The 15,579-nt window shown below is 49.1% G+C and overlaps 1 protein-coding gene across 18 annotated transcripts in view; it reads left to right on the top strand.

The window, feature by feature from the left end:
• The window catches only part of MPRIP (myosin phosphatase Rho interacting protein), a 152,907-nt gene that overhangs the window by 34,585 nt on the left and 102,743 nt on the right, over positions 1–15,579 (top strand). For all 18 annotated transcript variants that reach the window (XM_072730560.1, XM_072730567.1, XM_072730570.1 and 15 more), the window contains exon 3: positions 431–496. In XM_072730560.1, coding sequence (XP_072586661.1) covers positions 431–496 — 66 coding nt within the window. The remainder of the gene's footprint in view (positions 1–430; positions 497–15,579) is intronic.

Genomic DNA, 15,579 nt, shown 5'->3' with positions numbered 1-15,579 from the left:
TTTCCTAGATTGTTGTCAGAAGCGGGGAGTCAGTGCCATCCTCAGGTTATTCCATATTCCATACAGTTCATCAAATAAATATCGACACATGTTATGTGACAGACTCTGTGCTGGGCACATAGGGAATACAAAAAGGTGACCAAGACACCATTTCTGCTCTTCAGGAGTTTTCCAGTTAAAATAAACCAGGCATCCTGTGACATCTCACTAGCATTGTGCAGACAAACACTGGGTGTTTTGGGTCTCTCCCCTGGCCTACTGCCATCTAACAAATTACTGTTCTTTTGCCTGGGTACCTCTTTTCCTGTCATCTGCCCCAGGAATGGAAGCTGTGGAGGCCACATTCCTTTGACATAGGCTTGTGAGATGTGGGGCAAGCAGAGATCGGGGCCAGAGCCTTCCTAACCATCCACTCTGTGCTCCATTGCAGAAATGGCAGCGGCGGTTCTTTATCCTCTACGAGCATGGCCTCTTGCGCTACGCCCTGGATGAGATGGTGAGTGTCCTCCTGTGTCCACTCCGTGACTCTAGCCTCCTCTAAGCCTCTTCTTTTCCATCTGTCGCCTGTGAGCACACCAGTGTGAGCTCTCGCTTTTGCTTCTTCTGGGAACCTGGAATTTGAAGAACCTGTGGCATCTGGTAGAGATAGTTCTGAAAATCCAGACATTTGGTTTGAGGCATCATTTGTGGTGACAGGTGAGAGTAAGTAGTGAGGGAGGAAGTCACTTCTATTCTGGGCTGATAGGACTCAGATGTGACCAGGGCATTCCTGGTTTAGAGAGAAGGAGAGCAGGCTGTGGGGGCTGGCCCCTGGGCACGCGTGAGAGTGTGGTGTGTGTGTGTTTGTGTAAGTTGAGCACACATGCATTCACGTGCTGTAGTCCCAGGACTACTTCTCAGTTTCGTTGCTGCAGGTGGTCTCGCTTGTCCCATTGGACTTGCAGAGGCGCCCTGGCCATGGGGTCAATTTTATTTTAGTCACTAAGCCAGGGCATCTGCCACCTGGTTTGCTCCCTGTATTCTGGGCCGGATGAATATTTACTGTTCTTGGTCCAGAGGTGAGCCTGAAAACCAACCAGGGGAAATGTTCTGGCTTTTCTTTTTCTATCCATTTTGCTCCTGAGTTTTTCTCTAAAGGAGCTTGGTCTTTCCTAACTAAAGTATGACCAAATTCCAAGCTTTTTAAAAGATCAAAGATGTAAGATTTAAGTACTTTTTCCCGTTCCATTTGAGTTTGTGAGTGTGTGTGTGCATTATGTGGGCAGCATTTGTAATTGGGACTGTACTTAAAAACCTAGACATACCATGTAAAATAGGCTGAGCCCATCCCATCCAGAGTTCATTTTTTGCTAGAGGAGTGAGAGCAGGGTTCCAGAGGTGTGTGCAGAGATAACTGTCCCCTCCAAGCACCTTGTAGACTATTGGGACACTTGGATTTTAGGGTGGTCGTTACAGGTGTGTGAACAGGCCACACAAGTGAGTCCATTTCCACATGGGCGTCCTAATCTTGGTGAAGTGATGCTTCTTCTGTTTGGTTCCTCAGATGAATTAACAGTTATGGCATTTAGGTGTGGAATTAATACCTACTTCTATCTCAACTATCACCTCCTTGGTTCCTTCTTAAAAATAAGTCTTCTTTCTCATTCTTCCTGGTGAGTATATTTATACAATGTGATACAACGTGTTTTGCCCTGGAGCATCCCCAGAGTAGTTTGGATGTGAGCCCCATTGAGGTGGTAGAATTTGCTAGAAAAAGGAGCAGGGGGACTGATTCTCTTGGACACCCATTTCTCCAGTGAAAGGAGGCAGGCCTGGAGGCAGGCCTAGAGGCAGATCCAGCACTGCCCTCTATGTTTTCCTGACTTGGCCATCTTACAAGTGGCAGTCTTGGGTGGGAGTTGGGCTCCTATAAGCCTTGAAGTTTCCACTGTCCTCCCTGGGACTGGCTGACTTGTCCTGAAGTCCTGCAGAGACTACTAGTATAGAAGGAGCCTCAGAGGTCTCTGGATTACATCCAGGCTTGGCTGGACCATGGACCTTCCCGAAAAATATAGTTCCCTGGACTTTCCTTGGAGACAGATTATTTGGGTGAGGAAATCTCTCTTTATGTCTAACAGGAGTCCAGTCCAGTCCTTTGTTTCCTTCAGCTCAGTCGCACAAGCACAAAGAGAGCGTGGCTCCTGCAGACGCCTTTGTGTCTGCACAACCGCAGAGTCCATACTGCATCCCCAGAGCTGCTCCTAAATAATTGAGGCTGTGTAGCCATGAGTACTGACACCTTGCGGTACATTTTGGTCTCCCAGTAACCTGAATGTTGGTTGGGTATTATTTCACATGTTGCTGGGGTGGTGGTGGGACTGTGCCAGTGATGTGGGAAAAGAACCCCCGGGAAAAACTCAGACTACAGAGTGGGCATTGTGGGGGACGCCCAGAGTTGAGAGTCTGGGGACATGGGCCACTTTCTGGCAGATGACCTTGGAGCTAGAGACTGAGCTGGTGTGCCAGTTCGTGTTGAAACACCCAAATCACGGGCAGATACACTGCTACTCCAGGGAAGACAGTGGCATTATTTTAGGAGTGAAAACAGACCGTGGTGTTTGCATTGAAATACCTTTAAAGCAACATTTCAGTTGTTTTCCACATTGTGCAGGGAAAGTCCTGTGGGGAAAGTTGCAAGGCAACATCTGGGCTGCCAGTGAGAAGAGGCTAGATGGTAGAGGTGGTCTGGTGCTAGCTGCCTGGGTCAGCGTTGGCAGCCACTGTCCTGGGCCTTGCAGGTAGGCTCTTACTTACAGCAGCTGGAGGGACTTGTCCCACCCAAGGGGTCTATATTGGGCCATGTTCTTCCTGGCCACATCCTGGATGAGCACAGTCCAGAATCCTGGAGCTCCAGTCCAGAGGTCAGCTTTCCTGGTGCCTGGACGCCTGTCTTCCTCTGGCTAGCAGAGTCCTGAGACCTGGAGCAGGAAAGCTTTTCAGGCAGGCTCATGTGTGAACTGAATGCAGCCATGCTGAGATTTTTCTCTGAGAGAACCTAAAAGAACCATGGTTCTCAGCTGGGCACCACTGTGTTTCCCAGGACCACCTCACAATGTCTGGAGCCTCCTTTGAGTCTCATAACTGTGCAGGGGTGAATAAAGTAGCTGTGGACACCTATGGGTGGAGGCTGGGCATGCTGAGATGCACAGGACAGGCCTCACAACAGGGAATGATCTGGCCCTGATGTCAGCAGTGCCACAGCTGAGAAACCCTCGTGATCTGGTCAGTGGCTGGTTTAAGGTTTGTTGTTGTTGTTGTTATTTTAATTATAAGTTTGACTTGCTTTGTTTTCACCCCTATTCTTAAGGTATGAAAGGCTTCACCTGTCTGATTTCCTGGGAGTGAGAGATGTGAAGGGCCAGGGTTAGCCAGCTGGCTAATTTCCTATGTGCCAGGCATGGAATTAGGTAGGAGTGGCCTGTTCCTGGCCTGAAGGGTTGTCCTTGTGTATCAGGTGACCACAGGGCTAGCAGAATTGCTCTTGTGTGTGACACTTAACCTTAGGGAGCATATGCGGCCCACTCCTGTGCTGTATTCAGACCACCATTCTGTGTCATGGCCCCATCTTGGTGTTGGTCTCCAAGAGTAGCAGCTCTGGGCAGCCTGTAGCCACTGCTGCTGATCCTACCACTCCTGCGGAGCAACCCAGCCTTCTCGCCTCTGCTCCCAACAGGCAAGTGCTCCAGAGCTCATCTACTGCATGTAATACATTATAGCATTTTATGGTTGGCTGTTCCCTTAACACTTAGTCACAATCTGTTTCAAATTGTTACTTGCCTTTTATATAATATTACTATTTGTTTTCATTGGTTTAAATGTTATCTTACCAACTAGATTGTAACTTTTTTTTTTCATTGTTGGGTTCCCTGATAATTCTTGGTATCTTTCTGCATTGCCTGGCCTGGAACTTGGGTGGCACAGACCTAGTAAATATGTATTGAGTTGAACTAACCGACTTTGTAAATGGGTTACTGCAGAGTTTCTGTTCTCAGTGTGGGGAGAAGGTGAGAGCTGGGGTGCTTCCTGAAGAAGGACTAGGTATGTTACGTGTTACAGCTCTTATTCATTTCTCAGCAGAGGGGAGAACACCCTCCTGAAGGCTTCAGAGAGCAGAGTGGGGAAGGCTGTCCCAGGCCCCCTTTGCTGGTACCAACATGGGTGGGGCTGTTGTCAGCAGTTCCCCTGAGACCCTGCAACACCTGGGTCAGGGCCCACCTTGAGGGCTTCTTTGAGAGGCTTCTATACTCAGAGACTTCTGCTAGGTCTGCAGCCTTCAGGCCTAGTCTGGCTCCAGTGCCTTTCTCTTCCAGGCAGTTCTGAGATGGGGCTAACCTCTGGGAATCACTTTTCCTTTTTTGGGAAATTTCTTTCTCGATACACCCACGTACCCTGTAACTGGTGGGTGTGGAGGAGAGACAGATTTCCCAAAAAAGGAAAAGAAATTTCCCAAATGCAAGCTGAGGTGAGGTGGGCTCAGGGCAGCCTCACAGACAAGTGGGAGCCTGAGCACTTTGGCTGGGTCTCTGGTTTTTTCAGTGGGAGACAGAGTAAATAATCTAGAAGCCCAAACCTCTCCCTCTCTCTCCTCTGCTGTTGTTTCTTCCTCTATAATCTGTCTGTGATTGTGCCAAATTCTGCCACCTTTCTTTGAACTTTTGGGGATCAATGTAAAGCTAAGGTACTGGTTTTATTAGATCCCAGAGGTTATTAGAAGGAAGGCTTTCTCAGAGAAGAGCAAGTCCTGCGGAGAAGCAGGCCACAGTGGTGTGTGCTGGACCATGAGGCTTTGGGGTGCTGTGTTGGAACCATACCTGATGAGCTGTGGGCAGTCTGGTTTCTTGCTTTCATGTGCTCTTCCTTTTCCCTCCTGGAAGCCAAGCAGAAAGATGCTCTAAAGTTTTTGTCTTTGCTTTTTAAATTTTAATAAGCTATATATAACAACACTTGCCATTTTAGCCATTTTTAAGAGTGTGTTTCTGGTGTATCAAGCACATTGTACAGCCATCACCCCCTTCCTTCTGCAGAGCTCTTCATCTTGCACAACTGAAACTCTGTCCCTGCTGAGTACTGCCTCCCAGTCTCCCTTCCCCCTGGCCATTGGCAACCCCTTTCTACTTCCTGTCTCCATGATTTTGATGACTCTAGGTACCTCATATAAGTGGAGTCATACAATATTTGTCCTTCCATGTCTGGCTTATTTCACTTAGCATAATATCTTTAAGGCTGATCCATGTTGGAGCATGTGTCAGAGCTTTTTTTTTTTTTTTTTTTAAATTATATTCCCTGTCTGCCCTGAAACACACTAACCCTGGGTTTCTCCTGCATGGAAATCATGGAGGGATTGTACCTATACCTCTGTGGCAAGTGGTGGTATTAAGGGTCACCTTTCATTGTATAGACCTCCTCTGCATTCTTTGTCTTGAGAGTCAGGACAGACCAGAGCTGTGTGACTTTGTAGGGGCTGTGCTGCTGAGGACCCTGAACTTAGTTCATGTCCTTAGTCCTCATATATAGGCCTGTATCAGGGGCAGCCGTGAGTTTGTCCATTCCATAGAATGCAAATGTCTAGCCGGAGCAGTTAGCTGGGGTGTCTGTGTTTAGAGCATCTGTCTCTGTTGAAAGGTGAGCTTGGTGTGAACATTCTTCAGAGGATGGCAGGTGACAACAGATTAGGATTGTGGCTCCTTTATAAGGGTTTGCTTCCTGTAAGACAGTGTCCTGGAGGTTACTTTGATCTCAAGACTTTTGCCTGCTTCATTCGTGACACATTTCAGCCACGTCGGGGTTGTGTCAAAGCTCTGCATGGTGCTCAGGTGCATGGTGCTCAGGTGCCCAGGGCCATGAGAAGGGTGGCATAGCTCAGCCCTACTCTTTAGGAGCAATCTCTGCGGTCCTTTTGCTCTGTGCCCTGTCACATCTGTTGGCAGACATTCTCCTAAGAACCTCCTGAGGGCAAGGCCCACCTTTCCACAGTTTAAATAACCACTCCTTGGGATTTTTAGGAGTCACTGATGTTTGAGAACTTCTTCTAGAAGCTCTGGTTGTTTCTTCCTTACTTGGCGCTTTCCTAGGCAGAGGCAGGCTGATGTGTGTGATTCATTGGTAACCATTGTGGCTGTTGTGTCCATAGCAAAGAACTGTGGGGGAGAAACACGTGGCCACAAGGAGGTCCCTCTTGTGGTGAAGCTTTCACTCTGTTGGGACCCACATGAACCAAACCATGATGTGCATAGTATTCAAGACAGTGGGTTGTTTGGGGAATCAGAGATGTCTTCTGAAAGGAAAAGGAGGACATTGGCCACCTTCCTGCTTTGTGCAGAGATTGGGGAGGAGCAGCATCCTTGGCCCAGTACTGTATTGGCTCTTCAGGCATGATCTCTAGCATGGTCCCCGTGACGTTGCCTTGATATTGTATCCATTTCATAGATGAAAAAACAGGCTTGGAGATATGGTGGGGGTCACTCAATGCCTGAGCAACAGACTGGGATTTGTAAACAGGTGAGACCCGTTTTAGGAGAAGGAAGGTTTCTTTTCCCCAGCAGTCCTGTCCTTCACTGTGTCTGGCAGTGGCCGACATAGCCAGCATCTGCTTCCTGCATGCAGGGAGGGAACGGTGCTGGCTGAGGGCCAGCCTGGGCTCTCAGCATCCTTTCCACCCCTCGAGTTGGTCTATAGCCACAGACTGGCCGTGAGGGTAGTTGCCCTTGTGTATTGAACTCGCTGCAGGCCTGCAATCGGGGTGTATGAACGTACATTGGAGATGTGTAGAATCCAAGCAGTGATGACCCCCTTGCTAGGTCTGTGCTGAGAGGCAGAGACGCTTCCTCAGATGCAGGGAACTATCGTGTTGAGAGCGGAGGGGTGACATGGTGAACCTGAGAAGGTATATTATGGATTAATCTCATGTTTTTAGATTTATTTTTAAATTGGTCATGTGTTCAGCCTTTCCTTAGCCTTCATTCTTTTCCACATGGTTTTGGCTACCAGGAAACAGAGGCAGGCCTGCTGCATCGAGGTGCCAGGAGCCCAAAGGGTGTAGGGAGAGTGTTGGTTTGGGAGTGCAGTAAATGTGCGTTTGAATCCACTTCTCTGTGGTAGGGCGGCCTTGAGCAGGGCCCTCCTCCCTGCCTGCTTCCCCTCGTTCCCCCCCTTTGCTGACCTGTTCTTCCCAGTCCTGTGTTTGCTGTGCTGATTGATCATGGTAGTTTCACAAACGCACTCTGACCTGAGAAGTGTTTCCTTACCCAGCCCCTTTAGTGAGATAGGGAACCGTTAGAAAGGGGAAGCCCCCCTTGATGCCCTGCGGATGCACCATGTTCCATAGGGTCTCTGGCTGCTGTCACACTGGGCCGGAGGACCTCTGACTCGAAGTGGAATTCGGCACGTTAGAACCTTACTAGAAGGTTTACCATGGATCTAGTCTGGTGCCACTTGAGTTAAAGTTGTGAAATAATTCCAGCCCCTCAACTGTACTAAAGGATATGCCCTGCCTACATGGACCTCCTGTGGCAGAATCATCTGTGTGTCTGCCCAGGCTGGGTGCTGGCATGGACAAAGTGCCTCTACTGTGTCAACCTTGTAGTTAACTTATCTTTCCAAAATAATGGATTTCTGTTTTAAGCATTTGCTGATGTAGTGTCTTCCTAATGTGGGCTGATGTGTGAACAGTACTCATCTTTCTAGATTAACTTGGGGGCCCACATGGGGGCTGCTGTTTTCCAGAAGGGGAAAGTAGCAGGGAGGCAGGAAGTGGGCCACTAGTAGCACAGAGCTGAAGAGGGGTAGGGCCCAGCATGCTGGCAGAGTAGGCACAACCTGGGCTCTACACAGAAGGTGATTCCAGGCTGTGGAGATTTTTTGCCCCCACCTGCTTGAGATTTCCAGACATGTGGGCCTTTGATGAGTCCCTTATCCCATCTTTACTTAGTCACGACAACTAGAAATAGTTTTCACTGCTTTGGGAGTGACATTTTCACAATCCTTTGTCTGGAAGGTGAGGCACTGATGCAGTCCTGGTGGAGTTTGTATGGTAGTTCCTAAGCAGCAGGGAGTGGGCAGCAGGATCAGGGATGGGTCATAGGGGAGCCCCCTGTGCTTGGCCTCTGGGCTTCCTGCTGGCCACTTTGCCTTAGAATATTCATGAGCCAACTTTAAATAATTTTGAAACGTTGAGTCTAGCATAGTTAAACCCATGTGGGAGTGGGAACTCTTCCCAGCTGACAGTGGAATTCTGTTGTCAAAAGGTCAGGGGTCAGTGGTCAAGTGTACAAGTGCCACACTCCATTTTTCCTTAAGTTTGATTTACTATGATGCATAGAGACTTCCCCCATTAGAAAGAAGCATATAGATGCAGGGACATTTGCTTTGTGTCTCTCTGGGACCTTCAGTACAGACTTTGTTCTCTGGAATGGGGACCAAGCTTTAAGACCCTTCCCTCCTCTCCTTTTCAAGTAAGTCAGGGAGGAGCTTGGGAACATGGGCTTGTTAAGACGTTTGAGCCTGGCATTGTTACAAAGTGCATGTTCTGCCTCTGGTAGCTTTTTCTTGTCATTTCCAACTCTGTATGCTGACCTGGGTGACATATCTCACACATGAAACAGCTAGGGCATGGAAGCAACCAGTGCTTAACCATGGGGCTGCTTGGATGAAAAACAGAGCAGACTCTTGTGGCAGAGGGGTTTTCAGAGATGACCTGGTCCAGACCTCCATTTTATGCATGGGAAAACCCTGTGCTGGGGTTTAGCAGTGTGACCACGAGGGCTCAACCAGTAGGTGTGGGCTAAGCAGCCAGGTTCTCGGGTTGCCTGGTCCTGATCTGCAGCCTGTGGGCTGCCCTTGGGGGAATGGAATTGGGCGGGGGTGGGGGGGTGCTCTCTTATATACAGGGGCCTGAGTGTGGGGTAGTACAAATGGTTCTTGCTTCCAGAAGTAGAATCCTTTACATGGATGGACTGAGCCTTGTAGAGGAAAGAATTGAGGACATAGAGGAATGAATGGGTGGGTAGAGAGGGTGAGGTAGATGGGAACAAATAAATACTTGCCAGGTACAGTAGGAAGTCTCTACAGGTGACCCTGAATCATTCATGAAAACCAAGAGAAGACACAGGTACCATTCCCATGTGGGACCAGGTCACATGTGATCCCCTTCCTCTGTGCCTTCTTCCTAGGACACTTAGGCCTCGTGGGTCTCCCTCTGTAGGACAGTGAGCAGCTCAGGACAGTGCCTGGTATTTGCTTGCACACAGGGGACATTAAGTAATATCCTCAGGTGTGGGCAAAGCCAACCAGGTGGTGAGTGGGTCTACTGTCCTCTTGGCTCTGGTTCCTGACTGTGGTAAAAATTTTAAGAAGGCCTCCCACTGAGAACTGCCTTCTTTGCCTTTTATTTGGCACTGAGGATTTGGTGGCCTCCGGTTGTCCAGTGAGTGCCTTTCTGTCTCACTGGGACCATTCAGGGTGCTTTCCTTCTTTCCCAATTACATAAGTGGTGAGTCGGGGACAGCAGAATAGCCATTAGCTGTCTGCCTGTGTTCAGGGTCCATGAACCATAATGTGGTCCCCACATTCTTTTCTGCCTCCCCTGGTGTGCCTTCAGGTACCTAGTGGAGAGGCCTTTGGATGCCCATGATTAATTAACAAGGAGGGTGAAGTGATTTTGTGGACTATTGTCCACTTGGGTGCCATCTGCCCAGCCCTTAGTGTGTTTGCAGCTCTTTTAGTGACAGGAGTAGGTGATGAGTATAGTTGGAGCAACAATTCTGTTGAGTTGGTGGAGGGCTCTCTGTGGCCCTCTCTCTGCACTGGCATAGCAGCCAAGGATGGGATGGGATGTGATTGGCACCCTTGTTGGGATCTTCAGGGCCATGGGTGGACTTCTCCTCAGTAGATGTGACCGGCCTGCGGAGTGACTCTGCAATAATTGGCTGGGTGGCTCCCTCTTGCAGAGACAGAAATGACTTCAGGTACTAGGAAAATGAACAGCGTGAAATAATTGGTTAGGAAACTAATTAAGTAGCAGCAGGGGAAAAACTGTCGAAAGAAAGTCATTTCATGGGAGTTAGCAACAGAAAACATTTGGGGTTGAAAACAAAGCCAAGTGAGTGATACTGGTATGTTTACATGCGCATGTGCAATGCGCAAACGCACATGCACTTGTAGGGGTATCACAAAGCCAGGCAACAGAATTCTCCAGGGGCAGAGTCCCTGCACGTTCACCTCCTAAACCCTCACCACCCTCCCACCCAGGACCCTACTGCCACTGCACCTACTGTCCCTGCCTGAGTTTGTTGCCTTGGACTCCCTGGGAAAAGGGCAGTGCTGTCTGATATGGTATTTGTTGTGTATAGACAGCTCAGTGTGTTCGTGGCTTAATCTCTCTTGCTCTCCCTTCTTTCCACAAAACACTTTTTCAGAAGCATCTTTTCTTTGTCAGGGCAGGGCAGGCATGTTCTTTATGGTGAGAGAAATCTGAAGCCAGGGAGTGATTCCACTGGTGAAATTATAGCAATGATAGTAGGCAGGTGGGACTTCTTAAGGAAAGGGGGGGATCCTTCACAAGGGCTGGTTCAGTACCTGTGCATGTGGTGATGAGTCACTCACTCACAAACATCTGCTGGATGCCTGAAGGATGTCAGAAGTGAACTCCAAGGTGGCTTCATGCTGGCAAGAGGGAACCAATGATAATGGACGATGTGGTAGGTGTTACTTGCTGCCTGTGGGCTGCCCTAACAAATCACCAGTAACTTGGCAGCTGGAAACTACACACACTTGTTCCCTGTCGTGGAGGTCGGGAGTCCAGAATCAGTAACTCTGGGCAGAGCTGGTTCCTTCTGGAGGCTCCAGGGGGGACCGTGTCCTTGCCTTTTCAGATTCCAGGGGCTGCCTGCATTCCTCATCCTGTGGCGCCTTCCTCACACCATGGCTACCTCTTGCTTCTGTTGTCACCTCCCTTGCTCCTCTCTGTCACATCTCCTGCCTCTGTCTTACAGGACACTTATGATGACCTTGGGCCCACCAGATAAGCGAGTCCTCTCCCATCGCAAGATCTTCGCCTTAATCACATCTGCAGGGTCCCTTTTGCCAGCTAAGGTCACAGGCACAGGTTCTGGGGATTGGGACATGGATAGCTTTGGGGGCCATTATTTAACCCACACAGAGGGTATGATAAAGGGAGCTAAGGCAAAGTGTTCTGGAATCAGAGGATGGTAGCTGACTCTGCCTGGAAGGTTTCACAGAAGGAAATGAGCTGGGCCAGGTCTGCACGGCTAAGAGACATCGCCTAGCCCAGGCCGGTGGAGATGGTGGAGAGGACCGCCCATCTTCCTGGCAGAAGTATAACTTCTGAGTGACCAGAGGTGTGGCTCTCTCCCCTTCACATTGTTCCCCCCCCACCCTTATTCTCTCCCCAGCTCTGGTTGTGGGGGGCTTGCAGGGGCCACTGGCAGGCAGGTGCCACACAGAGGTCCAAGGAATGGAAGAGGTGAGAGGAGGGACGTAGAGGAGGAAAGAAAAAGATGGGGCCACCAGAGATTGTCCCTGATGGCACAGACCACACCTGGTGTTACATGTCTGTTTTCAGAGCAAGGCAGTCATGGAATGTCAGCATAGGGGAGGGCCTGAAAGGACCAGCCCTTCTGCAGAGCAGGCTGACAGAAAAGTGATTTCTCTCAGGTCCTGGCAGCATGGAGACTGGCATTGTGGAACTCTGACGGTTGCTCTGATGCAAGTCAGCTCCTTGAGACAAACTCATTAAAGTGGAAGGTGCTGCAAACAGCACAGCCTCCTGTCCTTCTAGTCCAGCCAGCCTGCAGCAGGGAGGGGTGAAAGAGGGAGGGCTCTCCACTCTGTCCTAGAGGAGTGTCTTCCTGTTGGTGAGCCTGGTTTTGTTTATATCCAATGAGTGCGGTGTCACTTGCCAAGCCCATGGGACACTAAGGTGCCGGATAGTGCAAGTGGAGGAGGAACGAAACTCCCCAGAGCTCACGGAGGCCTTGGAGGACTTTGTATAGTCCCACTTGTGACCCACTTCTGGCCACACGGGAGCCCCCAGTCTTAGAGCAGAGGAGAAGGGTCTCGGGGCATGATTCCAAGGCTGGCATTCCAGCCCAGCTTCTGCTTCACCTGCTCTCTTTTGTCAGGTAACCTTCGTTTTGGGCTTTTGTTTATACCTTTGTCTGGATGAGAGGGGGGTGGATGGGCTGCCCTTCAAAGACTAACATAATACGATTGATTTGCTTTGCTTCCTCTGAACCTGCTGTTTAGGGTTGTACCTGTCTTTCTCTCAACTGGTGAGGATATAGTGGCCTGACTGTGCTTTTTGGTGCCCAGACCCCAGCTAGTAATCGGTGTATGCAGGTGTTTATCAGTGGTATCAGGTTGACTGTCCAAGGCCATGGTGGCCATCACTGGGGCAGGAACCTGAGGTTCACTTACTTCAGGTAGCCATGTACATTTTTTTTTTTTTTTTTTTTTTTTGGAATCAGTTCACCTCTGTGATAAATGCAGAGGTGAGAATTCATGTACCACAGTGCTAGCTGTTCTCACTGGGTTCACATTTAATCCTTAACATGGTCCGTGGAGAGAGCAGTAACTAGACCAAGGATAAGCTTTTTTCCCCCAGACAGAGCTGGGCTTTTTGTATCCAGTCATGGGTCGAAGGCTTAGTGTGGGGGAAGCTGCTCTGGCTCAGTTCCCATAACTGAGCTGGGGCCCAGGCACCCCTACTGGCTCAGGGATTCCAGAGCTTTGCCTGGTTAATGTTTGAAGAGTTCTGGTATGGCAGGATAAATGATAGCAGAAGTCTTTACACCTTTGTGGTGTGATTGGTGCTAACGCTGTTGGATTGCTAACACCTGTTGACACAGTGCTCAGAGCATACCCAGCTGGCTCAGAGAAATGACAAGGGGCTGTAAAGGGCTAGGCCACCTCTTTTCCTCATTCTCCTAAGGCAGCTTATGTCTGAAGAACCCACTGGGGTGGGGTGAGGTTTACTTTCACCTAGGTATGGAGGACATGCCTGGCCCTGACTTCTATTCTAGTATATTCTCAGGAGACCCAACTTCATGGTCACATATTCTGATCCCAGAGATGCAGAGGGCTTCCCTGGTTGCATCTGGAGGGACCAGGGGAATGGTGAATGCCGTGTGGTGTGGGGAGGGTGCCTGGAGATGTCCTTGAGTTTAGCCCTCACCTTTGACAGACGAGGAAAATAAAAGCCAGAGGGGAGGAGGAATCTCTCCAGTCACCCACCCGTGAGTTTCAGGGACACATCTCTGCCTCTGATAAGTAGTTTTCACTGCCTAGAGTTAAGATTGTGTGTGAATAGGACCATGTTCTTAATGAGCTGTGAGTTACTGAGAGACACACTTATTTTCTGTACCAGAGCCTTGTATCTGTAGGAAGCACTCAGTAATTATGGGAGGAATTGAACTGCCTCTTCCAGGGTCATGCAGCTGGTTGCCACAGCACCATGCTAGGTAACCCATCCCTAAGCCAGGGCCCCCTTCACTGCGCCATGTTGCCCACAGTCCTCCTCTCTGCCCTACCTGCCCTCGGAAGGTGGAAGCCATTACAGCTTCCTCACTTGGAGAAGCTGAGGATATGGAGATGGGGAAGAACAGAGAGGCTGGTGGTATGATGGACCTGGGCTTTGGGGTAAAAGAGTGGCAGCATGTATGAGAGAAAGCGTCAGGTTTTTTACATTTTAGGGACCTCTATTTCAAGACAGAGTAGAGAACACAATCCATACTCTAATGAAGCAAAGTTAGAAAAATAGCCCTGGCCCGAGTGTGCCTGGGCCTGGTTTCTACATCAACATTGACATTGTGGAAAGCCAAGTGCAGTCAGAGGATCATTGTAAATGGAGTTTGACTGTTTTATGGTGACTGATGTATGGTATACTAGGAGAGAGCAGGGCTGGGCTTCACATCAGAGCCCTTGGCAAGAAATAACCCTAACATCTCACCTGGTCCTGCCTGGCATGCACGTCTCTCTCACTCTCTCTTGCTCTCACAAGTCTCTCAGATTGCCCATAATATCTCACTGCTTTCTCCCAGCATGTCCTCCAAGATGTCCTCGAGCCCTCCTCTGAGGGCAGGCAGTGTTACAGTGCAAAGTGCGCTATGCGCACACACACACCATTTTCAACTAAACCTGCATTGTGCATGTAGCCAGACTCAACTTTCTCTGCTTCATATGCTGAGACTTGTTATAATTGTGTGGGAAGCTCATAATAAATGATCAGGAAAAGGGTAAGTGCCATGAATCTGTGTCAGATATGTAACAGTTGTTGCATATTTGACATAAACAGCAGCTTGGCCTCAAGCACTGAGTTCAGAAAGGGGCAGGTTTCTAACCCTGTGTCTTCTCTCTCTCTTCTTACCAGAGTGAGAATTGAGGGTGGAGAGACCAGAACATGACTGTTGGGAATTCTCAAAGATTCCCCTGATGTTCCTGTCTTTTTCTTCATTTGTTTGCCTTGGTGCACTGGATCAGATCACTGTGCCTAGCTTCTTAGCTGCCTTTCTGTTACAGAAATAGACTCAAGTCCTGCCTTTCCAAAGTAGAAAAAGAGGAGTAGACATTTCCTCATAGGGCCACTCAGCCATTTTTATCTTTCTTTCTCCATAGGCCCTATAGGAAAAGGCACAGGCTCACATAGATGATGCTGATGTCTTCCTTGGATAGGACCCCTCATCCTATTGCTGTAGGTCTCTATGGAGGCAAGGGAAGTAGTACCTGGCCAAGCGGGAGAGGGGGCAGGGGGGCGGGGGGAGGGCTACCACCACTGCCCAGAGGGAAAAGAAGGCCCAGTTACCTGCAGAAAGGAATGGACATAGAAGCACGTATCTCTTCCATTTGTTCACTCATCCATACACTCACCATTGGAGAGGTCACAGGTGTTTATACCAAAGGGATGCTGTAAGAGTGGCCTGTGCAGTGATTTGATGGATGGATGGAAGATGGGAGAGGTCTTCTATATTGAACTGTAGTCTTTTAGTTTAACAGCATATATGAACTTCTGATAGCCTGGTACCAAGGTACCTGATGCCTTTCCTACCCACACTCTTGGTTATGCGATTCCCTCCATATATTAATAGCCTTTTCCCATTTGGGAGGAAAGCATTTGCCTAGGACACATCCAGTTATTTGGCTTAAACTTTATGTGCAACCCCCAAATCAAGCGTAGAAACTGTTAACAGCCTGAGAAATGATTTTTCATAACTCATCCAGCGAATGCCCTGTTTGAGGTCTTCAACTTAGGAACTGTCTTTTATTTTCCAACGGTCTTACCCAATGTGAAGATAATATGGAAGGCACCCTAAAGAGAAGTTGGATCCAGAGCTGACTGCGTGAGGTGAGGGCCTTGGGGGGGAGGGTCAGTATCCCAGACCTGTGGGAGTTATCTTCTCATTGCTGTGAGAATGAGGCAGCATTTCAGAGGATCCTGTGTCCATTTTCTATAGCTCAGTATTTATCCTGGGATCTTACTGTGCTCTCTCATGTACCTGGAAGCTGGAAGTAGGCTTCCAGGTACATGGA

Source organism: Vulpes vulpes, chromosome 12 (assembly GCF_048418805.1).
Source record: "Vulpes vulpes isolate BD-2025 chromosome 12, VulVul3, whole genome shotgun sequence".
Lineage (NCBI taxonomy): Eukaryota > Metazoa > Chordata > Mammalia > Carnivora > Canidae > Vulpes > Vulpes vulpes.
The sequence above is the reverse complement of the archived record's forward strand: the minus strand, read 5'-3'. Positions and strand labels throughout refer to the sequence as shown.